At 40.3% G+C, this 26745-nt stretch overlaps 1 protein-coding gene across 1 annotated transcript in view; it reads right to left on the reverse strand.

The window, feature by feature from the left end:
- Nucleotides 1-8072: 8072 nt before the first annotated feature.
- The window catches only part of GLDC (glycine decarboxylase), an 87800-nt gene continuing 69127 nt past the window's right edge, over nt 8073-26745 (reverse strand). The window contains exons 22-25 of the mRNA XM_063081034.1: nt 13727-13822; nt 10598-10770; nt 9260-9340; nt 8073-8707 (exon numbers count right to left, since the gene is read on the reverse strand). Coding sequence (XP_062937104.1) covers nt 8564-8707; nt 9260-9340; nt 10598-10770; nt 13727-13822 — 494 coding nt within the window. The 3' untranslated portion in view covers nt 8073-8563. The remainder of the gene's footprint in view (nt 8708-9259; nt 9341-10597; nt 10771-13726; nt 13823-26745) is intronic.

The following is a 26745-nucleotide window of genomic DNA, read 5'->3' on the forward strand; positions in this document are numbered from 1 at the left end:
AGGCCAAAAGAAAGCAGAAGCAGCAAAAAGGAGGTAAAAGAAAAACTCCGGGAAAGTGACTGCCAGGTCATTCCTAACATTCCAAAGTGCCTAACCAGACCACCTTCTTTTTTCTATCTTTTACAGGCTTGACAGTTGCTTCCTGTATTTCATGCAGGGTTTTTATTTACAATTCGCAAAGGAACTCTATTTGAGAGGAAACTAATAGTTCTTAAACACTTATGTGTCTATTATATGTGATATTTAAACTTTCCAACAACCCAACAAAGAAGGTATTTCCTTTTTATTGTAGATAAACATGCTCAGCCATCAAGAAAGTAACACCTATGCCACACTATATTCCTATTGGGACTTGTTAGTTTTTAAAATATGGAAAATGACCAAGAATACTATAGCAAACAACCTGCATACAGACTGTCCAGTACTGATCATTATTAACATATTTGTTAATTAAACAAAAGAAAATAAAGCTGACATACAAATGAAGATGACATATTTTCAGTCACATTTCCCATTCCCCCCTTCCTACCCAAGAAATTATCGTGACTTGTGATGACTTTTCAGTCTCTTTTATACTTATGCACTCATATATAGGTATCCATTAACAAAATGTAGTATTTCAAGTGTTATAATGAAAATTTATACAAATGATTTATCGTTTGTATTCTAAACTGGTTTTTTCATTCAGCTTTATCCTTTAGAATAGTCTTCTCTTTTAATAGGTAAATCTAGTTTCTTTAAGACAAGTATCTCATCCTATTTTTACTTCCCTCCAAATTACCTTTTCTGACCTATTTTCCATGTTAACGTTTAGTATTTTAGTTATAACTTGTTTTAAAAACTTGTTACTTTTTAAATGTGTGACTTACTGATTTACTGTCATGTTTTGTCTGGTTTTTTGCTCACTATTTTTTGTTGAATACAAGATGTTTTTATACCATTAGACCTTTCAGTGACAGTTGATGAATGGTAAATTTTCTCAATCTTCACAGGTCTGAAAATGTCCTTATTTTTTCCTCTGATCTTAGAAAGATAAATTGTCTGGGTTTAGAATTCTAGGTTGCTAGTTACTTCCTTCAGCATCTTGTAGATATTCATTGTGTTCTGGCATCTATTGTTGCTGAAAAAAGTTGGACCTCAATTTGATTGTATTTTCTGTGAAGGATGTGTTCTCTAATAGCTGCTGAGTTTCACTAAAGTGTCTGTAGGTGTGTATTAATTTTCTTTTGTTCTGTTTGGGACTCATCATACTCCTTTAAATTGAGAATGTGTATCTCCATTTCCAGAAATTTTTCATTGTATTTTTAAGTATTGCTCCCCTCCCATTTTCTGTCTTCTTGACTTCATAGAAGTTTTCATTCTACTTATCTCTTATATCTTACATCCTTGTTACTCCCTCTGTGCTGTGTTCTAGGTGATTTCCTCATCTCTCTCTTCCAATTCATTAAATTTTCTCATTAATCTAGACCACTGTTTAACCCATCTAAGTAAGTTCTTTTATTTCAAGGACTCTTTTATTCTAAGTTTGTTTTCAAATTTATCTGTTTTTCTTTTGTAGTCTCCTGCAAGTGGATTTTAGTCCTTTCATGATCTTTTTGGGCATTTAAACATACTTATTTCTTCTCTCTTTCTGATTCCTTAAGTAAGAGTTCTGCCATTTGTTGGTGCTTAACATTAACATTGAATTTCACTGTTTTATAAGTTTGTTTCTGTGGTCTTATCTTCTATGGGAGTTTTCTTCTGAGATGGTTTTGTTTATGGCTTGATTATGGACACAAATGCTTCCTCTGGAGAAATTTTTGGATTGTTTCTGCTGGGGCCTTGCTTAGTTTCTTGAAATTGAACTAGATGTTTTATTTCGTTGAATGCTACTCCTTCACCATGTAGACAGTATGGATTGGCTTCTGCATTCACATGCAGCCTTGTTGGGTGACTTTATTCAATCCATGGTCTGGGATGGGAAACTTGTTTCCTGCTATGAGCCTAGGCAGGTAGATACTGATTTTTTAGTCCTCATACTGGAACAGGACTTTCTCAATTCTGAATGTACCCTATTTCTGCTCCTTACTCTCCATTATGACTGCAGCCAGCCTCAGTTCCTAACATCCATTCCCTGATATCATTGAACACCCTAATTCCTGAGGCACATACTCAGCCCAGGCACCTTCGTGGGCCACGTGCTTTCAAGTTCTGTGAGTTCCCTCTTATTTCTGCCATCTGGAGATTTCCTTGTATTCCTGTGGAAGTTGTATTTTATTAAATGAGGGTAAGAGGAGTATTCCACCAGCATGTCCATGTCTTTGTAGCAGAGATAAGAATAGTTCCCATACCTGTTCAGTTTGTATCTAAAAAAGAAGCGAGTGCTGTTGGTATTTTTCATACATTATTTCACTTATTAATCACACACACGCTGTCAGGCAAATGGCATTTTCTACAATTTCTCTTATGTCAGTTCAGAGAGTTTACTTGCCCAAAGTCACAGCTAGTCAGTAGTGGGGCTAGAATTTAAACTCAAGGCTGTGTGTTACTTTCCGCTGCTGCTTCTTCCTTGCTATGTTGTTTGATTTTTTTACTCAAGTATTTACTTTTAATTTATAGTATGTCTTTCGGCCCTTTGACAACCATGTTTGGATACTGTTCCAGAGAGAATCAACATGCAACCTGACTAAATTTCATCTGAAAATACCTGGCAATGATTGTTGCATGACACATATTTCTTTTAGAGACTCTCTTCATTTTCATACTATAAAATCCACCAGCTTCATTCCTAAATACAGCTAATTTCTGGAAAATAATGAAAAAAAAAATTTCTTTGGGCTATATTTCGCCTGCTTAACTATGGCAACTTCATTCAGCCTCTCCTCCCAGAACTGCCCCATGTTCAGTAGCATTAGGCTTCAGATCGACAGCACTTCTCAGAATGGCAGACAGTGTTCCAGGATAAAAGCTGCGTTTTTTTGACAAAATACTGTATAGAAACACTATAGTAATAAGAAATAGTGTTGCTAGCTAGCCCTTCACTCCCACACACCAACATGGCTACGACCACATTACTATACTCCTTTTGATATTTGCAAGTTTATTTAACAGACTGCCCAACTGTCTCCTTCCATGGAAAGTATTTTCTTCATTGTCTTTTGGAATACATTTGAACTAGCTTCTTTTAACCAATAAAAACATCTAGATTTTCTATTTTGAGGAAGTTTAATATTCCTGTGTAGTTCATGTTGGATAAAAAGTCTTGAACACAAGCAAGTTATCTTTTTCCCCCCCATTCTTTATGCCAGACTTTTTAAGAAAGAATCTGTTTTGATCTAGTTCTACTTTGGCTGTTAGCTCCTTCTGCAGCGAGTAACAGTTTTGGATCAAGTTCCTAGTGGCAGCACCGTTGGGGGAAAGTCTGCATTTTTTTAGGATGACTGACCTCACTCCTGGTGCCATTGGATTCCACCCTATTTTCTGGGAATTTATGACTCTGGCTGTTATTTAAAGCACTTAAATCTTCTGAGTCTTACCAAGGTTTTTGTTTTGTTTTTTCAAGTGATCTTCAGAAGTGCTTTTGTAGGAAATTAAAAATGTCATACCCAGAACTATACAAATACTTTTACTAGTGAGGTTAAAGTACAATGCAACAAACACATCAAAAGCACACTAAAATTTCTCTTGTGTCAGTTATGAAAACTCTAGACCTCTTACAGCACCCAGAGAGTTGTTTCCTTTCATGCAGTTCTGTTAAAAAAAATGGGTAGATTTTTTTCAACCCCCATAGATTCTGTTGAGTTCAGAAGAAATTACAGAAAATCCCCAACTTGCATTTCAAAAGTTAATTTGTAAAAGAATGAAAGCCATGATCTTTGACTTAATGTAAGTTGGAAATTAAACAATCTTGTTTATATGAATTTGAATGAATATTCCCTGTAGGAACAATGATATAGAGGAAAGGGGGAGGTGACCAGGTTAGCCTATAAAAGCATATTAAACCATGATTTAGCAGCACTGCTTTTACGGAAAACCCTTGCCAGTTCTAGGCACCAGGGACTACCTCCGGCCCCGACCGACTACATCTTCCATACTTTGGTATGGGTGGTCTGACAGCAATTGTAACTGCTAAACTATCGGGGACTTCTCCCCACCTCCCTGTGGATGGGATGAGAAGCGGGAAGAGCTCCAGACGAGAGGAATGACATGTCCAAAGGCTAGGAAGTTAACAGCTTGGCAAGGTGAAGCAACAGCTGGGAGTCATGCCTGACCCAGACAGACGAGAGCAGGCATAGGGAAGGGTGACATGAAGTATGCAGTAAGCAAGAGGTGACAATGACATATGAACTGGAGAAGTGAAGGAAGAAAAAGGCAGCAGTAAGGAAAAGAAAACCAGACATTCATGCACACAAACATGCTCTACATTAATGATATAAATTGGGGTACCCGCCTACGTTCACAGCAGGTATTGAACAGAGGGTTCTGCCCTTAGCCTCCCATCCTGGGTTACTATAATGATCTTGGGACATTGCTACCTGCCCTGCCCTCAGGGGTTGCTGCTCTCTGGACTCAGTTTTCAACTTTGCAGATATCCTAACCCCTGGGGCATTCAGTCTCCTCCCTCCCACTTCCCTACCTCCAGCCTCAGATTTGGGCTCCTCTGTGGTCCCCTCAGTTGAACAGTCTTGCTGCCTACTTGGTCTGGGGGGGCTCAGCTTCATTGACTCCATGCTGGCAGGAGCGAGCCTAGAAGAGAAGAGTGTGAGGCCAAAGCTCCAGTACCTGGTCTGGGAACAATTGTAGGAGCCTCAGCCAAAGCCAGGGAAAAGGGGGTTTTCTCTCAAAATGGTAATATTTGTGTAAGAGATGCAAGGTTGATTAAGTTCAGCCTTCCAAAAGCCATCCCTTAAAGGCCTGGAGTTCTGGAAAGTTCCTTAAAATGTGAACGAAGAAAGCTGAGAGACGATTCTTTATCTGGATGAAGGGCACCTGATGACAAAACTGGTGCCCCTCATCCAGATAAAGGATTTTGGTGCAACTTCTGGGTGAATGACGCCATCTGAGACAATTAGTTTGGAAGCTAAAATGCTAGCACTTTCAGTGGTTTGCAGGGTTCTGGGACAGAACCTTTTGGATCAGACATAGGCAAGGGCCAGAGATGTTTCCTAGGAATATAGGTTTCATGGGTTTCCAGACTGGGCTGGAACCCTCACCCTTTATCACACTGGGCTTCAAGGTGAAGACTGCTCTAAGAGTGGCCTGTGTTCTGTCCCGGGTGGATGAGGCTAGAGCCCAGGGCTATAAGGAGGCAGAGGGTATGCCCGATTCGTAGGACGTGTGCGTACCTCAGACTCCTAGTCTTTAGAACTCTGCTTAAAAGACACATTTTAGGCTGGCCAGTTAGTTCAGTTGGTTAGAGAGTGGTGTTATAACGCCAAGGTCAAGGGTTCAGATCCCCATACCCATGAGCTGCCAAAAAAACCCCCCCAAAAACCCCACAACACTGTGAATGTAATTAATCCCACTGTATTGTACACCTAAAAATGATTAAGGTGCTAAATTTTATATTATGTATATTTTACCATAATAAAAGTTTTTTAAATCGGGGACACATTCTACACAAAGCCTGTCCAGAGGCCCCCTCTTCAAGGCCTGACATTTTGTACATGGCTTTAACGGAACTGCTCACAGCAGACACTGGAAATATTGGTTTCTGTGGCAGCATGCCTCTGAGGCCAGAGTTCACTTCTTTATTCATTCAATTCATATTTCTTTTTTTTTTTTTTTTTTTAAAGATGACCGGTAAGGGGATCTTAACCCTTGACTTGGTGTTGTCAGCACCACACTCAGCCAGTGAGCGAACCGGCCATCCATATATGGGATCCGAACCCGGGGCCTTGGTGTTATCAGCACCGCACTCTCCCGAGTGAGCCACGGGCTGGCCCAATTCATATTTCTTTTTATTTGTTGAACATATACTACGTGGAAGGCCCTGGCTCAGCACTGGGAATCCAATGATGAACGAGCTGTGGTCCTTGCTCCCAGGGAACTTAGTCTAATGAGGCAGAGAGACACAAACTGAGTGAACAGTGAAAAATAATTACAAACTGTGCTAAGCATACAGGACGAAACAACTGAGTGCCAAGAAAGAAAATAGAGAAAGCACATTTCTTGGAGATTTGAGGAAAATGTTTTTGAGATGCTAAAACATGAGGAACGAACAGGAGCCCACAAAGCAAAGGTAGCCAGGGAGACGCTGCAAGTGGAGGCTACGGTGTGGCCATGACCCAGAGGCGGGAAGCAGACTGGCACAGATGTTAGGTAATATCTGAGCGATTTCACAGTGAAGGACAAAGCATTCACTTCCACTCTCTTAACTGCCTATGCTTGCCTCTGATATATTCTGGGGGCAAGCAATGGAAGACTAGCTGTGGAAACAACTTTGGCACTCAACTACAAACACTTTGATAGAAAGTGAAAAAGTTTACTTTGCTGTTTGCTTCAGTTTTTTGTTTTCATAGCTTGTCCTTCTGAGAAAAGGCTGCTCCAAGCCCTGATGGCTCGCCTGTATTGAGAGCATGGTTTCCAGCTCAGGAAGGGCAGAGTCTCCAGGTCTGCAGTTATCAGGGAAGTGTGGCATCCTGTTTTGGCTGACAGGCACTGGAGCTGGTCAGCCTGGGTTCAAATTCTGACTCTCCCTCTTGCCGGCTATGTGACCTCAGACATCTCTCCATACACTTCCCTCCATATGTAAAAGTGTAATGTTGTGAGGGTCAAATGAGGTTAATATATTTCAAACACTTAGAATAGTAACTGACATCTGAGATGGCCTCAATAGATATCATTAGTTATTATGTAAAAAAGTGATGGATCCCATCACTTCTCTACTGCTCTTCTAGGCTAAAGGCTGTTCTACAAACTTTTCAAGTCTGAGAATAAGTAGACTATTTGCAGAGAATTCAGTACAGCACTCAGAACTTCTGTCCAAATCACTAGCATAAAGCCTAATGATACTAATATTTGCTTGAGCAAGCTGCCGTGCAAGAAACCGAGTAGTCAGGGTTAGAGAAAGTACTCCATAACTATCGGGTAAGAACATCTGAAGCATTTACTATTTCTGGGGGAAAGTTATTTGTGGCAGGCATGTTACTTGCCTATCTGAAACCCATTCTTTTTTTCTGTAATTAAACATTTTGTTTGGGACAGTAGAATGCCTAGGTAAAAGACCTCCCCATAATGCCTGTAGCTAGGAGTGGCCATTTAAACCAATTCGGGTCAGCTAAAAGTAAGCAGAAATTACTGGGTGGAACCTCTTGGAAAGTATTTCGAAAGAAGTCGACTTGGATGAAATCTGCCTTTATCTTTTGCTCTTCTCCCTTTTTCCATCTAGAATGGAAATGCGATGCCTGGATATGCAGTAGCCATCTTGAGACCCTGAAGATGAAAACTCTCCTTTCTGTAAAGGAGAACAGAACAGGAAAACTGTAGGAACAGCAGCCCTGGAGTTATTACCTCTGGATTTATTGTTAAATTAGAAAAAAGAAGCAGCTATTTGATTGAAATTCTATAGTTGGTGTATTAGTCCATTTACCCCTGACCACCATTTTTAATCCATTCACTATGGCATGGTCCTACAATCCAATCACCTCTTCAAGGCTCCACCTTTCAATTACCATAATAGGATTTCCCACCCTCGTAACAGTCACAGTGAGGGCCAACTTTCTAGTATATTAAACTTGGGGGACACAATTCAAGCTTCAATGAGTTTGGGGGGACATAATTCAATCCACTACAGTTGGGTTTTAGTTACATGCAGCCTAACACAATTCTAATGAAAAGGACCAGAGTGGCCTTCACTGTTGACCAAGACACACAGAATGTTTCTTTAGCCAGTCCAGGGCAAAAGTGATAATGTGACAATGGCTATTGGTATGGGCGTTCTCACTGTTCTTCAGTTCCCTCTGAATCTAGGGTATGATGGCAGTAAAAGTGTAAAATGGACCGAGAGAAGGGCATTCTTCAAATTGAAATGCTTTTATTAGAATACTAATAAATGCAGATAAAAAAACACACACACCCAGAAAAAAAGAAAAACACTCCGAAATGCTATTATAGATTAGGCAAATTAGAGGAAAAAGAGTTCTTCAGTGTATTCAAAATGTAAACATTTCCCCTGGGATTTCCCACAGATGGCACAGTCCACAAGGACTTATTTGGAACAAAAATATGTCTATTGAGTCTCCAGTATGGCCTCTATAACGTCTGCAAACTTGCCACATTGAAAGTTAAGTTCCCATCACATCCAAAAACTTCTATGCAAAAAACTAAATGGCTCCCAATCAAGGCAACTAGAACATCAACTGGTACGTGTGGAAGCAGAATACCAAAGTGAATCAATCTTCCAGTGATCAGCCTCCGCTCACTCTGCTAACTGTATTTACATTTACCTTGACAGAGATTACAAAAATATACACAGTATATAAAACCCCTACTTCAGTCTGGGGTGGGAGATGAAATACTTCTTGCTTATCCAATGCTCCAGGGAGAGGCCTTAAATCAGTCCCTTGAACTAAGGAAGTGAGGACTAAGAAGAGGCCCTCTTCTCTTCAGAAAACGGGGACTCATAAACTTCCATGGGTGGGCAGGTACAGGTCAGGTGCTGATCTCCATATATGTCATCAATCCGGGCAATGGTTGGCCAGAATTTGTTCTCTGGTTTCACGAAGGGCTGCCAAGGACAAAGATGGAAATACTGTGGGATGTTCTGAGAGGTTTCTCTTGGGGGAAAGGAAGTTGCAGTGATATTCCCACAGCCTAAGATAACATTAACCCAACAAATACTGAGAAGTTAAAAGCCAACACTGCATTATAGTCAAAAAAATCCAGCTTTTGAGCCTTCATCCCTACCCAACTCAAAAAGACTGCAGAGCACCTTCCCCTCCAATAAGAATCAGAAAGGAAAGGAATACTGCATTGGGGGCCATCTCCCTGTTGCACGATGGTAAAGAACGTGCTGATCTACTTGCCAGGGACTCCTTTCAGTTTTCCTCCACTGTGCTCTCTGGGGGCTCCTAGAACTGTGGTTGATACTCTGACTTCAGACTTCTGAAAGCCAGTCTTTTGTTCTACATTCCTTTTCATGACTGCATTTCATAAGTTGTCCCACATATGGTTTCTATAACAAGAAGACTGGAAGATGGGGCACCCCACAAAGTAGGTGATGGCCTACGCACATGAGCACCGTCCCAGGGGGAACATTCAGCTTCAGAGGAGAACTTACGAGTGGGAATGCTGCCACCTCTCTGGAATATGGCCGATCCCAGTGGGAGGATGTGACGCAGGTCAGGGAGTGTGGTGACATCTGAGACAGAGACACAGATGGAAGAAGGGTCAGAGCAATACACAGCCTTCTCCCCCAACACTTCACAACCATCGAGCTTCTGATGGAAACCCCTGGGGAGAAGGCTGTCTTTTTGTTTCAATTTGGGGGATAGAAATCTTTTATTACAAAATATTTTAAATATCAGAAAGTTATGGTAATAATATAATAAGCACATCCACCATCCAGCAAAGTCAAATTAACATTTTGTCACATTTGCTTCACCTTTAAAAATAATAAAACACAAGAGTCACAGCTGCCTGTGTATCATCCTCCTCCTCAGTGATAACCACTATCCTGAGTTTGATGTTTGCCCATGCTTATCGTATTTTTATAGTACTACTGAACATATTAATAAACAGCATATAGTATAATTTGGTACATTTAAAAACTTTGTATCATCCTTCAAGGAGTATCTTCCACTTGATTTTGTCACTCAATATTGCATACTTTGACATGTCTATTGCCATTTTAAAAAATAGCCTAAATCCTGAAAGAATCAGCAGTATCCACATGGAAAAGAGAAATAAATGACCATATCGTATGCCTCCGTTGCCTGTGAAACTCACATTTAGCAAGGTTCTTGCCTCCTGCTAGCCCCTGGCCCCTGCACTCTACCTTCAGCTAGGCAGTTTTAGAACTTTCCTTAGTGTCTGTCAGAATCTCAGACTTGTTCCCTGGCTTGTAGCCAGAAAAACGCAACCACAGTCTTCACGGTGTTCTCATTTCATGATCCTCCAGTTTAATGTCTGGACCTAATGAGAAACTTAGGACTCTGACCAGGTATAAAATTAACATTTTTGGAAGAGGCAGGGTAATGCCTAACAAACCCTTGTCCAACATGGGCCAAATAACAATCCAGTTCTCAGAGGTAACTGCTCCAATAGAAGAACTTGTGTTTATACGGAGTTGGTATTATGCTATAATCTCAATACGGTGCATCAAAAGAGACAGAATAATAAAAATTCTCCAACTAGACAGCCTCCATCTCCTCTTTTGGCAATCAATTGAGTGCATGTGGCGGGTATAGTTCCCACAACCACATTGTATTTTAGTAACTGCTGTTAGGTTGTTCAAGACAATTTAAACTTCTAAGTAATGACTGCATCTTCTCAGAATTTTCTTATTCTAGGCAAGACTATCATCTTCAAATGAGAGCTCAGGGGTTGCCGGCACAATGTCCAGACACCATTTTTTACTCTAAGGGACATTTAGAATAAAGGACCAGCACCTACACACCTTCAGTGGATTGACCCTAGGGTCGATGCGGCCTTCCTCAATGTCGGCGATTTCCTGCCGAATGCTGATCATGGCATCACAGAATCTGTCCAGTTCTGCCTTGTCTTCTGACTCAGTGGGCTCAACCATAAGGGTCCCCGCAACAGGCCAAGACATGGTAGGGGCATGAAATCCTGCAAAGGGAGACAGAAGGACTTGACTCACTGACTTTTTGGCCTCTCTAGTTTGGAAAAAAAGACCCTATCCCCTCTTATAATTTTTCTAAGGAAACCATCAGACACATTTGCAAATATATGTATAGGGGATTCATCTCAGCACTGTTTATAAAAGAAAAACTTAGGAAACAACCTAATATCCAACAATAGGGAGTTGGTTAAGCAAATTTTACAGAACACCCATACAACAAATATGCAACCATTCAAAAGCATGTAAATTTGTTGAACTGGGTAAACACTCAAATATATTAAGAAAAAAAAGGGAAGCTACATAATGATATTATTCCATTTTTGTAAAAAAATAAAAACAAGATAGAGTACCTACATACAAGTATATTTTATGAGGGAAGATGCCTTGAAGAATATATACTAAAATGTTAACAGGGGTTATCAACAGAAAATGTGACTGGAATTTTTTTTTCACCTTGATTATGTTTTAGGATCTTTCTATAATGATCATGTATTACTTGCAATTAAGAGAAATGAAAATATTATAGCTTATCAAAAGTTAAATAATGAGGTGAAAAGCATTAAGGAGGCTGAGCTAAATCTTATTATTGTCCCTGTTTCACAAATTTGGAAACTGAGGCTTGGCTAATATGTGGAAATCTTTTGTCTTTACAATGAACACAGGCTGAAGGTGTTTCTATGTTTCTAAAAGGTTTCACGTGTGAAATAAATTGATATGTGGTTGAGATTTCCTGAACAAAAGCCAAAAACAACTTTTTCCTATTTCTTACACTTTTTCTGTGAAACTTAAAAGATGATGAACTATTCCCAGGTTGACAGACCTGTCAGTTAATCTTGCTGCAGAGTGCAATGGTTCCCAGATTCCGGTGTGCATCATGGGGTGCTTTAGAGCCATACCTGCATGCTGTTAGGGATTATCTCTCCAACATTTTATTATAAAAATTTTCAAACATACAGATAAGTTGAAAGAATTATAGGTGATCACCTATATACCCACCACCTAGACTCTACAATGATGTTGTTTGCTTTATCACATATCTGTTCATCTATCCACCCATATTATTTTTTTGTGCATTTCAAAGTACATTGCAGTCACCAGTACACTTTACTCTTAAACACTTCAGCATGCATATCATTAACTAGAATTTAATATCTCTTCACCTGTTTTTGTGACAAAACTTACATGAAATGCTCAAGTCTCAACTATACTACTTAATGAGTTTTGACCTGTGTTACCCAAACCAGAAAGGGATTTTTTTTTTTTTTTTAAGAACAAGCTAATCTCCTTACCTATTAAGTCTGCCCTCAATTCCATGTGTGAGCAAATTCAATTCAACATATTCTGTAGTGGTTCCCATATCTGGAACCATCTGAGAAGTTGTTTTAGAAACACAGATTCTGCATCTGGGCTCTAATTCAGGAAGTTGAGGGAAGGGCCCGGAAATCTGAGTCTTAAAAACTCCCCAAGTGATTCTGATAATTAGCCCAATAATTAGTCTGGAAACCTCTGTGGTAAGGCAGTATGCTCCAAACTTGTCTAAGAAGACTTATTCCAGGGTGCTTGTTAAATATACAGATTACTAGGCCTCTTCCCTGAAAATTCGGATTCAGTAGCTGTGGTTAAAGACCTAGAACCTGTGTTGTCATTTTTATTGTTGTCTTTTACTTAGTTATCCATTGACTCTCTCATTTATCTCTCATTTATTAACACATACATGCTGAGTGCCTACTATGTGCCAGGTACCTAGACAACTCTGGGCTTTGGATAAGTGTGAAAATCATTCTATCGAACATCAAAATAATGTTGAGGTTAGGAGATAAAATATGACTTGGAAATACTGGTGGTAATTGACATTTACCATCTCCCTCCCTACCAATGCTGCTGCAGTTAGATGTGTGACATAGACAACAGATCCAAGAACTGAAAGTCTTATCCTGAATCAGCCATCACTCAGTCATTAGCTGGGAAGTTGAATCAGGAGAAAGGAGTTTTACTGTCAGGTTATGGGAGCTGCCAAAAGGAGATTTTGAGAAGGTGATTGCTAATTTCACAGGTGGGACTCCCATTATGATGCAATAGTAAAACTATTAAATTTTATAAATTTTCACTTTCCTTTTTAAAACAAATCATTAAGATTCAGATAGGACTCCACATCCATTGAAAGGCACAGTACTCCCCAACTCAACCTTTCTGAAAGTTGAAGGATCCTTGATATTATTAATAATGTCACTAAGAGGGCCGAGCCCATGGCGCACTTGGGAGAGTGCGGTGCTGGGAGCGCGGCGAGGCTCCCGCCGCGGGTTTGGATCCTATATGGGACTGGCCGGTGCACTCACTGGCTGAGTGCCGGTCACGAAAAAGACAAAAAAAAAAAAAAAAAAAAAAAAAAAGTCACTAAGAAAGTGTATTTTAATAAGGACTGTGCTAAATGAACACCCAGTAATACACAGATAAAGGGCCCATGTCTTTCAAAATGCCTATTTCTTCATCTCTAGGAGCAGCGAAGCAGCTATTGCATGACCCAGGGGCTTATAAAACTCCAGTGCACCGTCTCTAACACTTCCTCAGCTGATTTGCTCCACTCCCTTCACCATTACCCGGCTTACTTTATCATGCACTTGTCGTTTTACCAGGAGTGGGATAGGAGTAAGAATTTTCAGAAATTCAGGCAAAGAGCAGCAATCACTTTCTTTGGGATTTAAAACTTTAACTATATAAAGACTTCTATTCTGGGCTGCTGATGGATTCAAGATGCACATTCTAATATCTTTTGAAGGTAGGACCAGAGCAGTCAATAAAAAAGTTTTTTTCTCTGTATTTTGAAGGTTGCTCCCCATTTACCCTGTGGATCAGCTTGCCTGGTACCTGCGTACTTCATTTGTGCTTAGAGGAAGTAGTCCATAGTCTGCCTGGGCAGATGCGTGAATGTCAAAAGCCACTTACCATAATCCTGGAGCCTTTTGGCCACATCCACAGCCTCAATATTTGCAGACTTTTTGAAAGGTCTTGTGTCCAAAATAAATTCATGAGCCACAAAACCTGCTTAGAAAAATTGTTCCAGCTTAAGATTAGCATCAGCTTGTTGTTTCATCCAAACAAATGAACAAATAATTCACTTTTTATGCTTATCAATGAGGACCAAGAAGCCATCAGCACTCAGTAAGTTTACAGTTGGCAATACAGACTTCATTTACTCTTATTACAAATAAAACTTTTTAGCACATCAGGCCAACATGTCTGATCTTAGTTCACTACACACCCATGAGCCTGCTTGTGGCTGATGAGAGGTGGGAGGCATTACTGGAACATTCCATGGGAGGTGTCTAGAAATGAGATTATGTCTACTCTAAGGATCAAAATCTACTTGCAACAGTTAAACATGTCATCACAGTCCTGATCCTTTTATCCAAAATATTTCTAAAGCTAAAAGTCCATTGATGCTTTCCAGCAACTTTATCCTTAACATCAAATAACTTTCTTTTGTGCATACATGAGGTACTTCAAAATGTTCATGGAAAAATAGAATTGAAAGATAATATGAATCTTTCCATGAACTTTCTGAAGTGCCCTTGTATAAATACATATAAAACATATAAGACACACGCACAATTTTACAGGATTCTTCAAAGAAGCTTTTGAGGTCTGGGTTTCAGGCTGCAGCTGGAGAACCAGAACCCGGCATTGTTAATTAAACACCCGCAGAAGTGGCGAGGAGCTCACGAGTAAAGCCTGTGTGGGTCAGTTCACTTTGATCTACACTGAACAGTCTGCTTCTCGAGGCCCAGGCAGCCATCTCCCCGGTGTGAGCTGTCGGTCACCCGTTATCACCAAGAACAAACCACTGAGCCAGCATCTTGATAAACAGAACAACATTCCAGGGGCCTTTCCAAATTCCATAGTTCACCAACTGATGAATTCCCTTGGAGGAAAGTATCAACTCGTGTGCCAATAATGGACTCTTTCTTAACCTGCTTTCCTGACTCTTAGCAAACAGTGAATCCACTTACACACACAGCAGTCCTAACTTCTCAAGTCTGTGAAGAACAGCCCCAGTCATCACAGCCCTTGAAGACAGTCTGTGAACTGCTCTGCTTCTTATACAATGAATATGAAAGGACTGGTTTTGTTTGAAAATAAGAGTATGCGAGCCTGAGACTTTGAATACACTGAAACTGCATATTTTAAAAACATGCTTTCTAACAATGATGGAGAATAAATTTGTAAGGAGTGTGATTAAAAAGCAGAAAGTACTATTTATGGGTAAGTAAACTCAGGAGAAAAGTGCTGAAAAAGAATAACCAGGGGAAAGCTCAAGGGGCAAATCATGAGAATATTTACGTTCTTATCAACTATTAACTCCCGGACTCTCAAGTAACCTGCTAGGCTACCCCACTTTGGGAGCCCAGCAGTAACCTTTGCGCTTTTCCTCTGAGCCTCTGGCCACCACTCTGAGCGCTGGGGCAATGAGGAGAGGAAGAAGCTAATGGAAGCTCACTGGGCTGAAGGACGCTCAGACAGCAGGGGTGGGGGGGAGGCACACATGTCAGTGGGAGACGAGAGTCTTCCAAGCAGAGGCACCATCAAGCCAAGCCCAGCCGAGTACTGCGAGTACCACGACTTCATCTGCAACTCCCCCGCCACCGCCAAGTGGTTTGGGGAGAGCTCCATTTTCAAAATGAAGTTCAGATGTTATTTTCTAAATCCATACTCTACCATATTCAAATGGAAACTAGTGAAATTTCTGCACCTTTTTCTCTCTACTTGAGCCCTGAAAGGGAAGAAATTTAAACTTGGTGGCTATCAGAGGCCAGATCCCAAGATGTTCATCTTCGTTTGCAGCTTTTAGGAGAAAGATGTACAAACCTTCTATTGCTTATGGTGAGTCAGGGCAATCTGAAGTAGAAATTTTATAAACTAATCAGGGCAAGTTCTAATCTTCACTGAGTAGGTGTTTCCGCGGGGTCTCACCATGGCTACAGCTGAGAGTCCAAAGAGACACCAAGTCAGAGGAGCAGGAGGAGAGTTGGGGGATGGCAAGATGGAAAAGCAAAGTAAGTGGCTTGGCTCTGAGTTGGAACCACCTCTGCCCATATGTGGATTGTCTTCTGAGGCTGAAAACAACATGGGAACATGCTATAGAAAACAGGGCTTCTCAAAACCCTCCTTGAGAGCAAGGACTGGACCTTACTTATCCCATATCCTCAAGGACACCTGGGAATATATGGACCTGACTAAATAATTATTCTGTAAAGCTCAGATGGGCGATTGGTGCTTGCTCAAGCTCTTCAGTTGCAACCCGGAGGCCATGACTAACAGAATCAACATTCCTGACTATTTCCCTGAAACAAGGTCGGGTAAGCAGGGCCCCCCGTCTCAGCAGGATCACTTCTGGGCCAGGATGAGAGGGCCCAGCCCCTGGGCCCGTGCCCACCCATCATGCAAGGGCCACCTGGAAACACCTTCAGGGACAGGAATTTTCCGGCAGAGTTGGGTTTGTCTAAGGTAAAATAAAAATAAAAGTAAAAATAAATAGGCGTATAAGAATTAAAACATTGGGATACTACTCCTATTGATGGGAACTCCATTCGGATCAAAAAGTGAGCTTAGCCTCCTGCAAGAGTAGACACCTGTGAATTTTTAAAATTCTTCCTTAAAAAATGTATCATCTTATCTGAGATTATGCCTTTCTTTTCCCATCCCGGCAGAATACATACTACTGCTGCTCCCCCTCCCAATTCTTGCCTGTCATTTCTTAGCTTCACAAAACCATAAGCCTTGACAGTTTAGCTGGTATTCAAGTCTCTCAAAGAGATGGTCCATAAAAGCAAGTCTGGAGTTCATTAAAATAATTGTCTCATAGTCATCTGTAATTCCAAAGTCTTATTTAGATCTGGTAAACATGATTAAGATGAACGACAGTCTTCTAATATTGCCATTAGACATTTTGGAATACAACATGCCTATTAAAAACATTTCTATTTTGGGGGCTCAGGAGGTACAGTGGTGACTCTTTTTTAGGACCTAAAATACTAAGTCAAATTGTGTAATGAATGTGTTTACCAGACAAAACATTACACAATTTTTGGTTTCATGAACTTTGGAATTGGGTAATAAAGTCTGTAATCATCAACCTATTTCTGCTTGGGATGAGAAATACTATTCATGATTTAATTCTGGGGTAAAACGTCAAAACAAATGGAAATTTCATCCATCTTTTTGTGTTGCAAATCCCCGAAAATCGGGACAGTCTCTGCTTAAAGTAGTCACTTAAATGCTAAGCACATGAGGTTCCTCTCCCTCTCTCCCGGGGTGCCACCTACCTCCCTTTTTTAAAATCACATTCAGCCCTGCTTAAAAAAACTAAACTTTGCATCACACAACTCTGTGAACATACTAAAAATGACTAAATTGTACACTTTAAAGGGGTGAATTGTATAGTATGGTATATGAATTCTATCTCAAAGTTGTCAAACACGAGGAAGTTTAAAATATAAAAAAATAAGCACTTAGGAAAAAATCTAAGCCTTATAAATTAAAACAAGAAGATCATTTCTCATGTATCAAATTGGCAAAGATATTTTGTTTTGTTGTGTTGTGTTTGAGTCTGGTACTCGCTCCTCACTAGGCACAGGTGCTACCGTCATCCTCATAAGCTTTTACTGTGAAATAAATTGGCACAAAGTCCTTGGGAAAAAATTGAGGCCCAAACGTATCAAGAACTTAAATGCATTCATATCCTCTGAGATAACTTCTCCTCTGCAACTCTAACCTAGGGAAATAATCAGAAACGTTTTTTGTTTTTTTTTTCATCTAAAGGAAACCAGAGTGACCTGCTGCCTTGCCAGGAGCAGCACTCTCTTCCAATGCCACAGACACCAGTGTTGAACAAGTGGTCTGTGTCAGATACCACCATAGCAACTGCCGCTGCAAGGGTGGCTCACTGACACAACAACAGCCACTGCTGCCTCATAAGCAGTCTGCTGGCCACTCATTAACATAGAAAGAAGGAAAGTCACCAGTGGAACCTAGGGAAAGAGGTGAGTGAGCACAGACCTGAGACCCAGTGGCCCAACCCACAGGGAGAATTATGCTGCCTTACATGGTAGCACAACTGGTGGGGAGAGGTACATGTGCAGCCCACAGGACTGTGTTCATCTGGTGAGAGGCACACACAGAACCCCCCAAGAATACAGAAACCCAGGACACTCAAATAGAGCAAGGAAAAAAACTCCCTATCACCACCAACCCATCTCCCATTGGGGGAAGCAAGGTCCCAGGAGGAACCTCTGCCTGAAGGAAAGAAGAAAGAGAAAACCTTTCCAGGGTTACTCATTCAATTCAAAGAGCACCAATATACCCCAGTGAACCTCTCAAGGTCAGGAGAAGCTAGCCAGGATGCCAACAGGCCTGCCCAAGGTCACCCACCATAGCCAAAGAGTGACAGGGCTCTGAGGCACGTCCCCCAAGAATTTGAGAGCTTGCCCATGTCTTGGTGAACCAACATAGCATCACCAACCTCTGCTAGGAATTACTAAGTGCCCCAGGAACTAGGCCATGGGGGCACTCACACATAATTCCAACACTGAGTTTGGCCAAAGTACCTACATGGAGACTGCACTACAGCATCCACCTGGAATCAAGACTAAAACACCCCATTCAAAAGTCATTATTAAACACATGTACAGGAGGAACTTTCTCTCCTCAAAGCTCACTCCAGACTACCAGAATAAGCAACTGCTCTACCAGATGAATATGTACCAACATAGATACTAGAAATATGAAAAAGCAAGAAAATATGATACCACCAAAGGAATATAATAATTCTCAAGTACCAGATCCTATAGAGCAAGAAGTCCTTGAAATGACTGAAAAAGAATTTTGAGCAACAATCTTAAGGAAACTCAATGAGATACAAGAAGATTCAATTAGATGACACAACGAAATGAGAAAAAGTATACAGGACCTGAAGGAGGAAATGTGCAAAGAGATTAATACCCTGAAAAAGAAAGTTGCTGAGCTCCTGGAGCTGAAAGATTCATTCAATGAAATAAAAAATGTAATCAAGAGTTTAAATAGCAGACTAGAACAAGCAGAAGAAATAATCTTGAAGATGGTCTTTTTGAAATAACCCAGGCAGACAAAAAAAGAATTAAACAAAACGAATAAAATCTAAAAGAGCTAGCAGACAACCTGAAGTGCACAAACATCCAAATCATATGTGTTCCAGAAGGGGAGGAAAAAGAAAAACACATTGAAAACATATTAAACGAAATAATAGTGGAAAATTTCCTAGGTATAGGGAGAGACACAGACCTTCAGATCCAGGAGGCTTGAAGATCCCCAAACAGATTCTATCCAAAAAAGACCATCTACAAGACACATTATAGTCAAACTGGCAAAGCTCAAAGACAAAGAGAGAATTATAAAACCAGCAAGAGAAAAACATCAAGTCACCTACCTATAAGAGAGCCCTTATCAGACTAACAGCAGTCTTCTCAACTGAAACTCTACAGGCCAGAAAAAAATGGGATGATATATTCAAAATACCAAAAGAAAAAGAATTGCCAGCCAAGAATTCTGTACCTAGTAAGGCTCTCCTTCAGAAAAGGGGGGAAATAGTGTATTATCCAGACAAACAAAAGCTGTGGGAGTTCAGCACCACAACCAACCCTGCAAGAAATTCTCAAGGGAATCCCACATCTGGAATCCAAAAAACAGTAATCACTCTTATGAATACACAGAGAGAACAAAATCTGCTGTTAAAACAAAAATGCAAATGAAGAGGAGAAAGAAACTAAATCATACCACCTCAAAAAAACAGCAAACATTAAAAGCAAATAATAAAAGGGGAAGAAAGGAACAAAAGACATTTAACACGTCTAATCAAAAAGCAATAAAATGCCAGCAGTTAAACAAAACCTGTCAGTAACAACCCTAAACACAAGCAGATTAAACTACCCATTCAAAAGACACAGACTGACTGATGGGATTAAAAAGCTGGACCCAACTATATGCTGTCTCCAAAAGACTAACCTCACCTGTAAAGACACGCACAGACTAAAAGTGAAAGGATGGAAAAAGGTATACCACGCAAATGGAAACCAAAAATAAGCAGGAGAAGCTATTCTTATAGTGGATAAAATAGACTTTAAACCAAAAACCATAAAGAGAAAAAGAAGACCACTATATAATGATAAAGGCATCTATCTAGCAAGAAGAACAATCATAGGGCCAAGCCCGTGGCGCACTCGGTGGAGTGCTGCGCTGGGAGCGCGGCGACGCTCCCGCTCGCGGGTTCGGATCCTATATAGGAATGACCGATGCACTCACTGGTTGAGTGCCGGTCACGAAAAAAACGACAAAAAAAAAAAAAAAAAAAAAAAAAAAAAAGAAGAACAATCATAAATATAACAACAAAGCACCTAGATATACAAAGCAAACATTATCTACCTAAAGAAAGAGATAGATCCCAATACAATAATAGTGGGGGACCTGAACAACAGCTCTCTCACCATTGGACACATCATCAAGGCAGCAAATCAACAGAGAAACACAAGTTTTAAACTACACCTTAGACTAACTGGACCTGGCAGATATCTACAGAACATTTCATCAAACAACTACAGAATATACATTCTTCTCATCAGCACATGGAACATTCTCCAGGATAGACCACATGTTAGGTCACAAATCAAGTCTCAGCAAGTTTAAAAAAATCAAAATCATTCAAGTATATTTTTGGACCACAATGGATTAAAACTAGAAATCAGTAACAAGCGAAATTCTGGAAACTATATATATATCTGAAAACTAAACAAGAGGCTGAATGACCTATGGATCAAAGAAGAAATTAAAGAGGAAATCAAAAAATTCATTGAAACTAAAGAAAATAACGACATACCATACCAAAACCTGTGGGATACTGCAAAAGCAGTACTGAGGGAAGTTTATTGTAATAAATGCTTACTTCAGAAGAATAGGAAGACTTCAGATAAATGACCTAATGCTGTACCTCAAACAACTAGAAAAACAAGAACAATCCAATCCTAAAAGCAGTAGATGGAAAGAAATAATTAAGATCAGAGCAGAACTAAATGAAATAGAGACCCCCAAAAAACGATACAAAAAAATCAATGTAAAAAAATGTTGGTTTTTTGGAGAAGATAAATAAAATAGACAAATCATTAGGTAGGTTAACCATAAAAAAAAAAAAAAAAAAAAGAGGGAAGACCCAAATAAAAAAAATCAGAAATGAAAAAGGAGACGTTACAACCGATACCACAGAAATACAAAGAATCATTAGAGACTATTATAAACAACTATATGCCAACAAATATGAAAATCTGGAGGAAAAGGATAAATTTCTGGACACATACAAACTACCAAGACTGAATCAAGAAGACACAGAAACCTAAACAGACCAATAACAAGCAACAAAATTGAAGCCATAATCAGCAGTCTCCCAAAAAAGAAAGGTCCAGGATTGGATGGCTTTACTGCTGAATTCTATCAAATCTTTAAAGAGGAATTAATACCAATTCTCTTCAAACTATTCCAAAAAATTGAAATGGAGGCCATTCTCCGAAACTCATTCTATGAGGCCAGCATCACGCTGATACCCAAAACCAGACAAAGATACAACAAAGAAAGAAAACTACAGGCTAATATGCTTGATGAACATAGACATAAAAATCCTTAACAAAATATTAACAATCAGAATACAGCAACACATCAAAAAAATTGTACACTATGATCAAGTGGGATCAACTCAGGGATGCAAGGATGGTTCAACATATTCAAGTCAAAAAATGTGATACATCACATCAACAAAATCAAGGACAGAAGCCATATGATTATCTCAATAGATGCAGAAAAAGTATTTGACAAAATTCAACATCCCTTCATGATAAAAGCCCTCAGCAAATAAGGTATAGAAGAAAAATATCTCAACACAATAAAAGCCATATATGACAAACCCATTGCCAGTGTCATCCTGAATGGGAAAAAACTTAGTTTTTCCGTTAAGAATGGGAACAAGACAAGGATGCCCACTCTCACCACTCCTATTTAACATAGTATTGGAAGTACTAGCCAGAACAATCAGGCAAGAGAAAGAAATAAAGGGCATCCAGATTAGAAAGAATGAAATCAAACTATCCTTGTTTGCAGATGACATGATCCCGTATATAGAAAATCCTAAAGACTCTACCAAAAAACTCTTAGAGCTGATTAATAATTTCAGTAATGTTGCAGGATACAAAGTCAACACCCAAAAATCAGCCAGCATTTTTTTTTTTTTTTTTTAAAAGATGACCGGTAAGGGGATCTCAACCCTCGACTTGGTGTTGTGAGCACCACGCTCAGCCAGTGAGCGAACTGGCCATCCATATATGGGATCCGAACCCGGGGCCTTGGTGTTATCAGCACCGCACTCTCCCGAGTGAGCCACGGGCCAGCCCCAGCCAGCATTTTTATACCCCAATAATGATCTAGCAGAAAAAGAAATCAAGAAAGCAAGCCCATTTACAATAGTCACCAAAAAAAATAAATAAAATACTTAGGAATCAATTTAAACAAGGAGGTGAAATATCTCTACAATACGAACTACAAAACACTACTGATAGAAATTAAAGAGGACACAAAAAGGTGGAAAGACATTCCATGCTCTTAGATTGGAAAATGTCCATACTACCCAAAGTGATCTACAGATTCAATGCAATCCCCATCAAAATACCAATGACATTCTTCACAGAAATAGAAAAAACAATCCTAACGTTCATATGGAACAACAAAAGACCACAAATAGCAAAAGAAATCCTGAGCAAAAGAAAGCTGGAGGCATAACACTATCTGACTTCAAATTATACTACGAAGTTACTGTAACCAAAGAAGCATGGTACCGTATAAAAACAGACACTAAAACCAATGGAACAGAATAGATAACTCAGAAATCAACCCATATACTTACAGCCAACTCATCTTTGACAAAGGCAAAAAGAATATACTCTGGGGAAAAGACTACCTCTTCAATAAATGGTGTTGGGAAAATTGGACATTTATATGTGGAAGAATGAAACTAGACCTGTACCTCTTGCCATATACCAAAATCAACTCAAAATGGATTAAAGACTTAAGGATAAGACCTGAAACCATAAAGTTACTAGAAGAAAACATAGGGGAAACACTTCAGAAAGTAGGACTGGGCGAAGACTTTATGAATAAGTCCCCCAAACCACAAGCAACAAAAGAAAAAATAAACAAATGGGATTATATCAAACCAAAAAGTTTCTGCACAACAAAGAAAGTCAACAGAGCCAAAAGATAACCTACAGAATGGGAGAAATTTCACAAACTATATATCTGACAAGGGATTAATATCCAGAATATATAAGGAACTCAAGGAACTTCACAGTAAAAAATCAAATAATCCAATTAAGAAATGGGCAAAGGAGCTGAATAGACATTTTTCGAAGGAAGACATACAAATGGCCAACAGATACATGAAAAGATGCTCAAAATCACTAATCATCAGGAAAATGCAAATCAATACCATGCTAAGTTATCATCTCACCCCAACAAGACTGGCCAGTATTAAAAAGACCAAGAATAACAAATACTGGCCAGGATGTGGAGAAAGGGGAACTCTCCTACACTGTTGGTGGGACTGTAAAATCGTACAGCCATTATGGAAAGCAGTATGGAGGATTTTGAAACAACTACATATAGAACTACCATATGATCCAACAATCCCACTTCTGGGTATATACCCAAAGGAATGGAAATCATCATGTCAAAGGGATACCTGCACTCCCATGTTTATCTCAGCTCTATTTACAATAGCTGAGATATGGAAGAACCTAAATGTCCATCAATGGATGACTGGATAAGGAAAATGTGGTATATATACACAATGGAATACTACTCAGCCATAAAAAAGAGTGAAATTCTGCCATTTGTAGCAACATGGATGAGCTTGGAGAAAATTGTGTTAACTGAAATAAGCCAGGAACAGAAAGAGAAATACCACATGTCCTCACTCATAAGTGGGTGGGAGGGAGGGAGAAAGAAAGAAAAGGAAGGGAGGGAGGGAGGGAGGGAGGGAGGGAGGGAGGGAGGGAAGGAAGGAAGGAAGGAAGGAAGGAAGGAAGGAAGGAAGGAAGGAAGGAAGGAAGGAAGGAAGGAAGGAAGGAAGGAAGGAAAGAAAAGACCACAATAATATGTTGATCTTTCAGGAGGAGAGAACAAATCTATGGTTACTAGAGGTGGGAGGGGGAAAGGGCAGGGGTGGAGAGAGGCTGGGTAAGGGACATAAAGAATAATTATGATTTGTAATAATGAACATGCTAATAATACGGATTGGGCCAACACATGCTGTACACAGGTGATGGTAGTCAACGTGGTACACCAGAAAATATGTATAATCAATCAAGCTTCAATTTTAAAAAAATGAAAACAATTTTAAAAATCTAAAGGATACTCATTGCAGCATTGCTAGAAATGCAAACAACCGGTTCTATATCCATGATGGGATACATGGTTTCCATGTATCACATCCATACAATGAAATCACCACAGCCACTTTCAAAGAGTATTTAAAGACATAGAAAAACGTTCGTAAAGATAAAAAAAAAATGCTCATAAAGTCAAAAAACAATAAACTGTATTTGTAATGCAATCTCAATTGTATAAAAGAAAGATGAGAAGGAAAACAGCAAAACATTAACAGTGGCTATGTCTGATTGAGGGAACCACGGGTCATTTAAGTTTTCCTCCTCAGGCTTTTTAATTTTCCAAAATCTTCACGTTGTGCATATACACATTACTTACATGAGGGTACTTCAAAAAGTTCGTGGAAAAATATAATTAAAAGGTAATACGAATCTTTCCACGAACTTTTTGAAGTACCCTAGCATAATCAGCCAAAACAAATGCTGAAGCTAATCCTTGAAGCCAGTACATAAGCAGGGTACATTTCACAGCACAGAGCTCTACCTGAATTAATTTGTAGCTCTTAAAGCTTCTTTAACACCCACTTCAGAAGCATTTTATTGTGTTGTATAGAGACATAATCCCACAACTTTTTTTTCTACTCTCAGGGGAGCATTCCCAACCAAAGCGTCTGGTTATTTAGTTCTTTTCTATTTTCAAACTCCAGAACCACCCCTTTGGATACATGTTTGTGAGTCAAGACCAGCCTTTAAATGAAAGATCACAGATGTAGATGAACACTCCGCCTGGGCCAGAGACACCAAGAGCCCAAGCGAGGCCTCGCAGCTGTGGCCCAAGGGCCGGGCACGCTGGTTGCTGGCTGCTGTCTCTGCTCCGAGCTCCACGTCCCGGTCCCTGCTCTGCTCCCAACCTGAGCCCATAGCCAATGTCTACCTGGCTCTTAGCTCCAGCCTTTCCCAGCCAGGGTGACTTGGTTCCTCCATCTATTATTCTATTGTAGCTTCACTCTCCATCTTCACAGCCTTTTCCCTGGTACCTGAAAATCCTTCTCTTTCCATATTTTGTTTTATTATTTTTTTATTTTTTATTTTTTAAAAGATGACCAGTAAGGGGATCTTAACCCTTGACTTGGTGTTGTCAGCACCACGCTCTCCCAGTGAGCTAACTGGCCATCCCTATATGGGATCCGAACCTGGGGCCTTGGTGTTATCAGCACCACACTCTCCTGAGTGAGCCACGGGCCGGCCCGTCTTTCCGTATTTTAAAAGAAAACATGACCGCATGCTATCAAAGCAGCTCCTGCCACTCTTCACTACCAAGCTTCCCTGAGCCACGCACGCTTCTCCCTTCTCCTTGCAGCCTCCGTCCGCTTCTCAGCCCATTCCCACCTGGCACCTGCCTCACTATTTTGCCCAAACTACTTTCAAAGGTTACTGAAGGCTTCCTACTTGTTAAAGACGAAGGTTCTTTTTAAGACTCACATCATAAAACCAGATTTGTCAATCAGACCTCATTAAAGCTGGAAAAAATATATAAATAAATAAGGAAAAAATAAAATAAAGTAACATCAGCCACCCGCTCTTCACAGTCTGTCTCTCTGTGTTCTACAACACCATGAACATTTGTGTATCTATTGACCGCAGGTGACAGGCCAGGTATGGGCATCTGAGAAATGAAGCAGACAGTCTCTGCCCTCCTGGAGGTTGAAGTGTGATGGAGAGAGGGGGACAAGAAGAGGGAGTGGCTCTCTCCACCAGGAAGGGAGGCTTCAGGTAGGAGAAGGGGCCAGATTGAAGCAGGAAAGACAGGCAGGGGGTTTCCAGGGAGAGGCCCTGGGACAACTGCTGCGAGGCTCGCAAGCTGCGTTGGGCATGCGGTGCCCCTCCCCAGGCGCCCCTTCTCTGCAGCCCACCTAATGCAGCCATCTGCTTGAGGTGTCTGCTCTGCTTTCTCAGCACTCTTTCCTCAGGCCTCACCATGTCCAAGACTCAGCTCTCGGATTCCGTGCCCACGGCCAAATCTCTGAGTGTCTGTATAACCTGGTTCTTAGTTCCGTCCCCTCCCATCACTTCCAGGGTGACTTTGTTCTCCCATCTTTTACTCCCTCTATTGTGCCTCAATTGTAAGCTGAAGAGGCTGACCTAAAATTTCCCTTCACACTCAACTGACTAGTAACTAAGTCTCACTCCACTTCTAAGAGCATGTTCATCCCTTGCTACTGTCTTAATCATTTTAATAATATCAATAAATCCTGTCGCTCCCCTGCTCAAAACCTTCTAAGGGCTATCGTCCAGCTCAAGGGGTAAAGTCCAGGGCCTTCCAAGACCTTCAAGGCCTCCTGCCAACCTCCCAGCCTCATCCTCATTCTCTCCCTCTCCTGCCATCCCACCCAGCCAACCCTTCAGCACTCCGGCCACCCAGACAACTCTTTTTTCTCTGGCTTGCTTCTGCATCTCTGTTCACTCAGGTTCTCCTCTGCTATGCTTCCTTCCAGGCCCATCTTAAACGACCCT

This window comes from Cynocephalus volans, chromosome 16, assembly GCF_027409185.1.
Source record: "Cynocephalus volans isolate mCynVol1 chromosome 16, mCynVol1.pri, whole genome shotgun sequence".
NCBI lineage: Eukaryota > Metazoa > Chordata > Mammalia > Dermoptera > Cynocephalidae > Cynocephalus > Cynocephalus volans.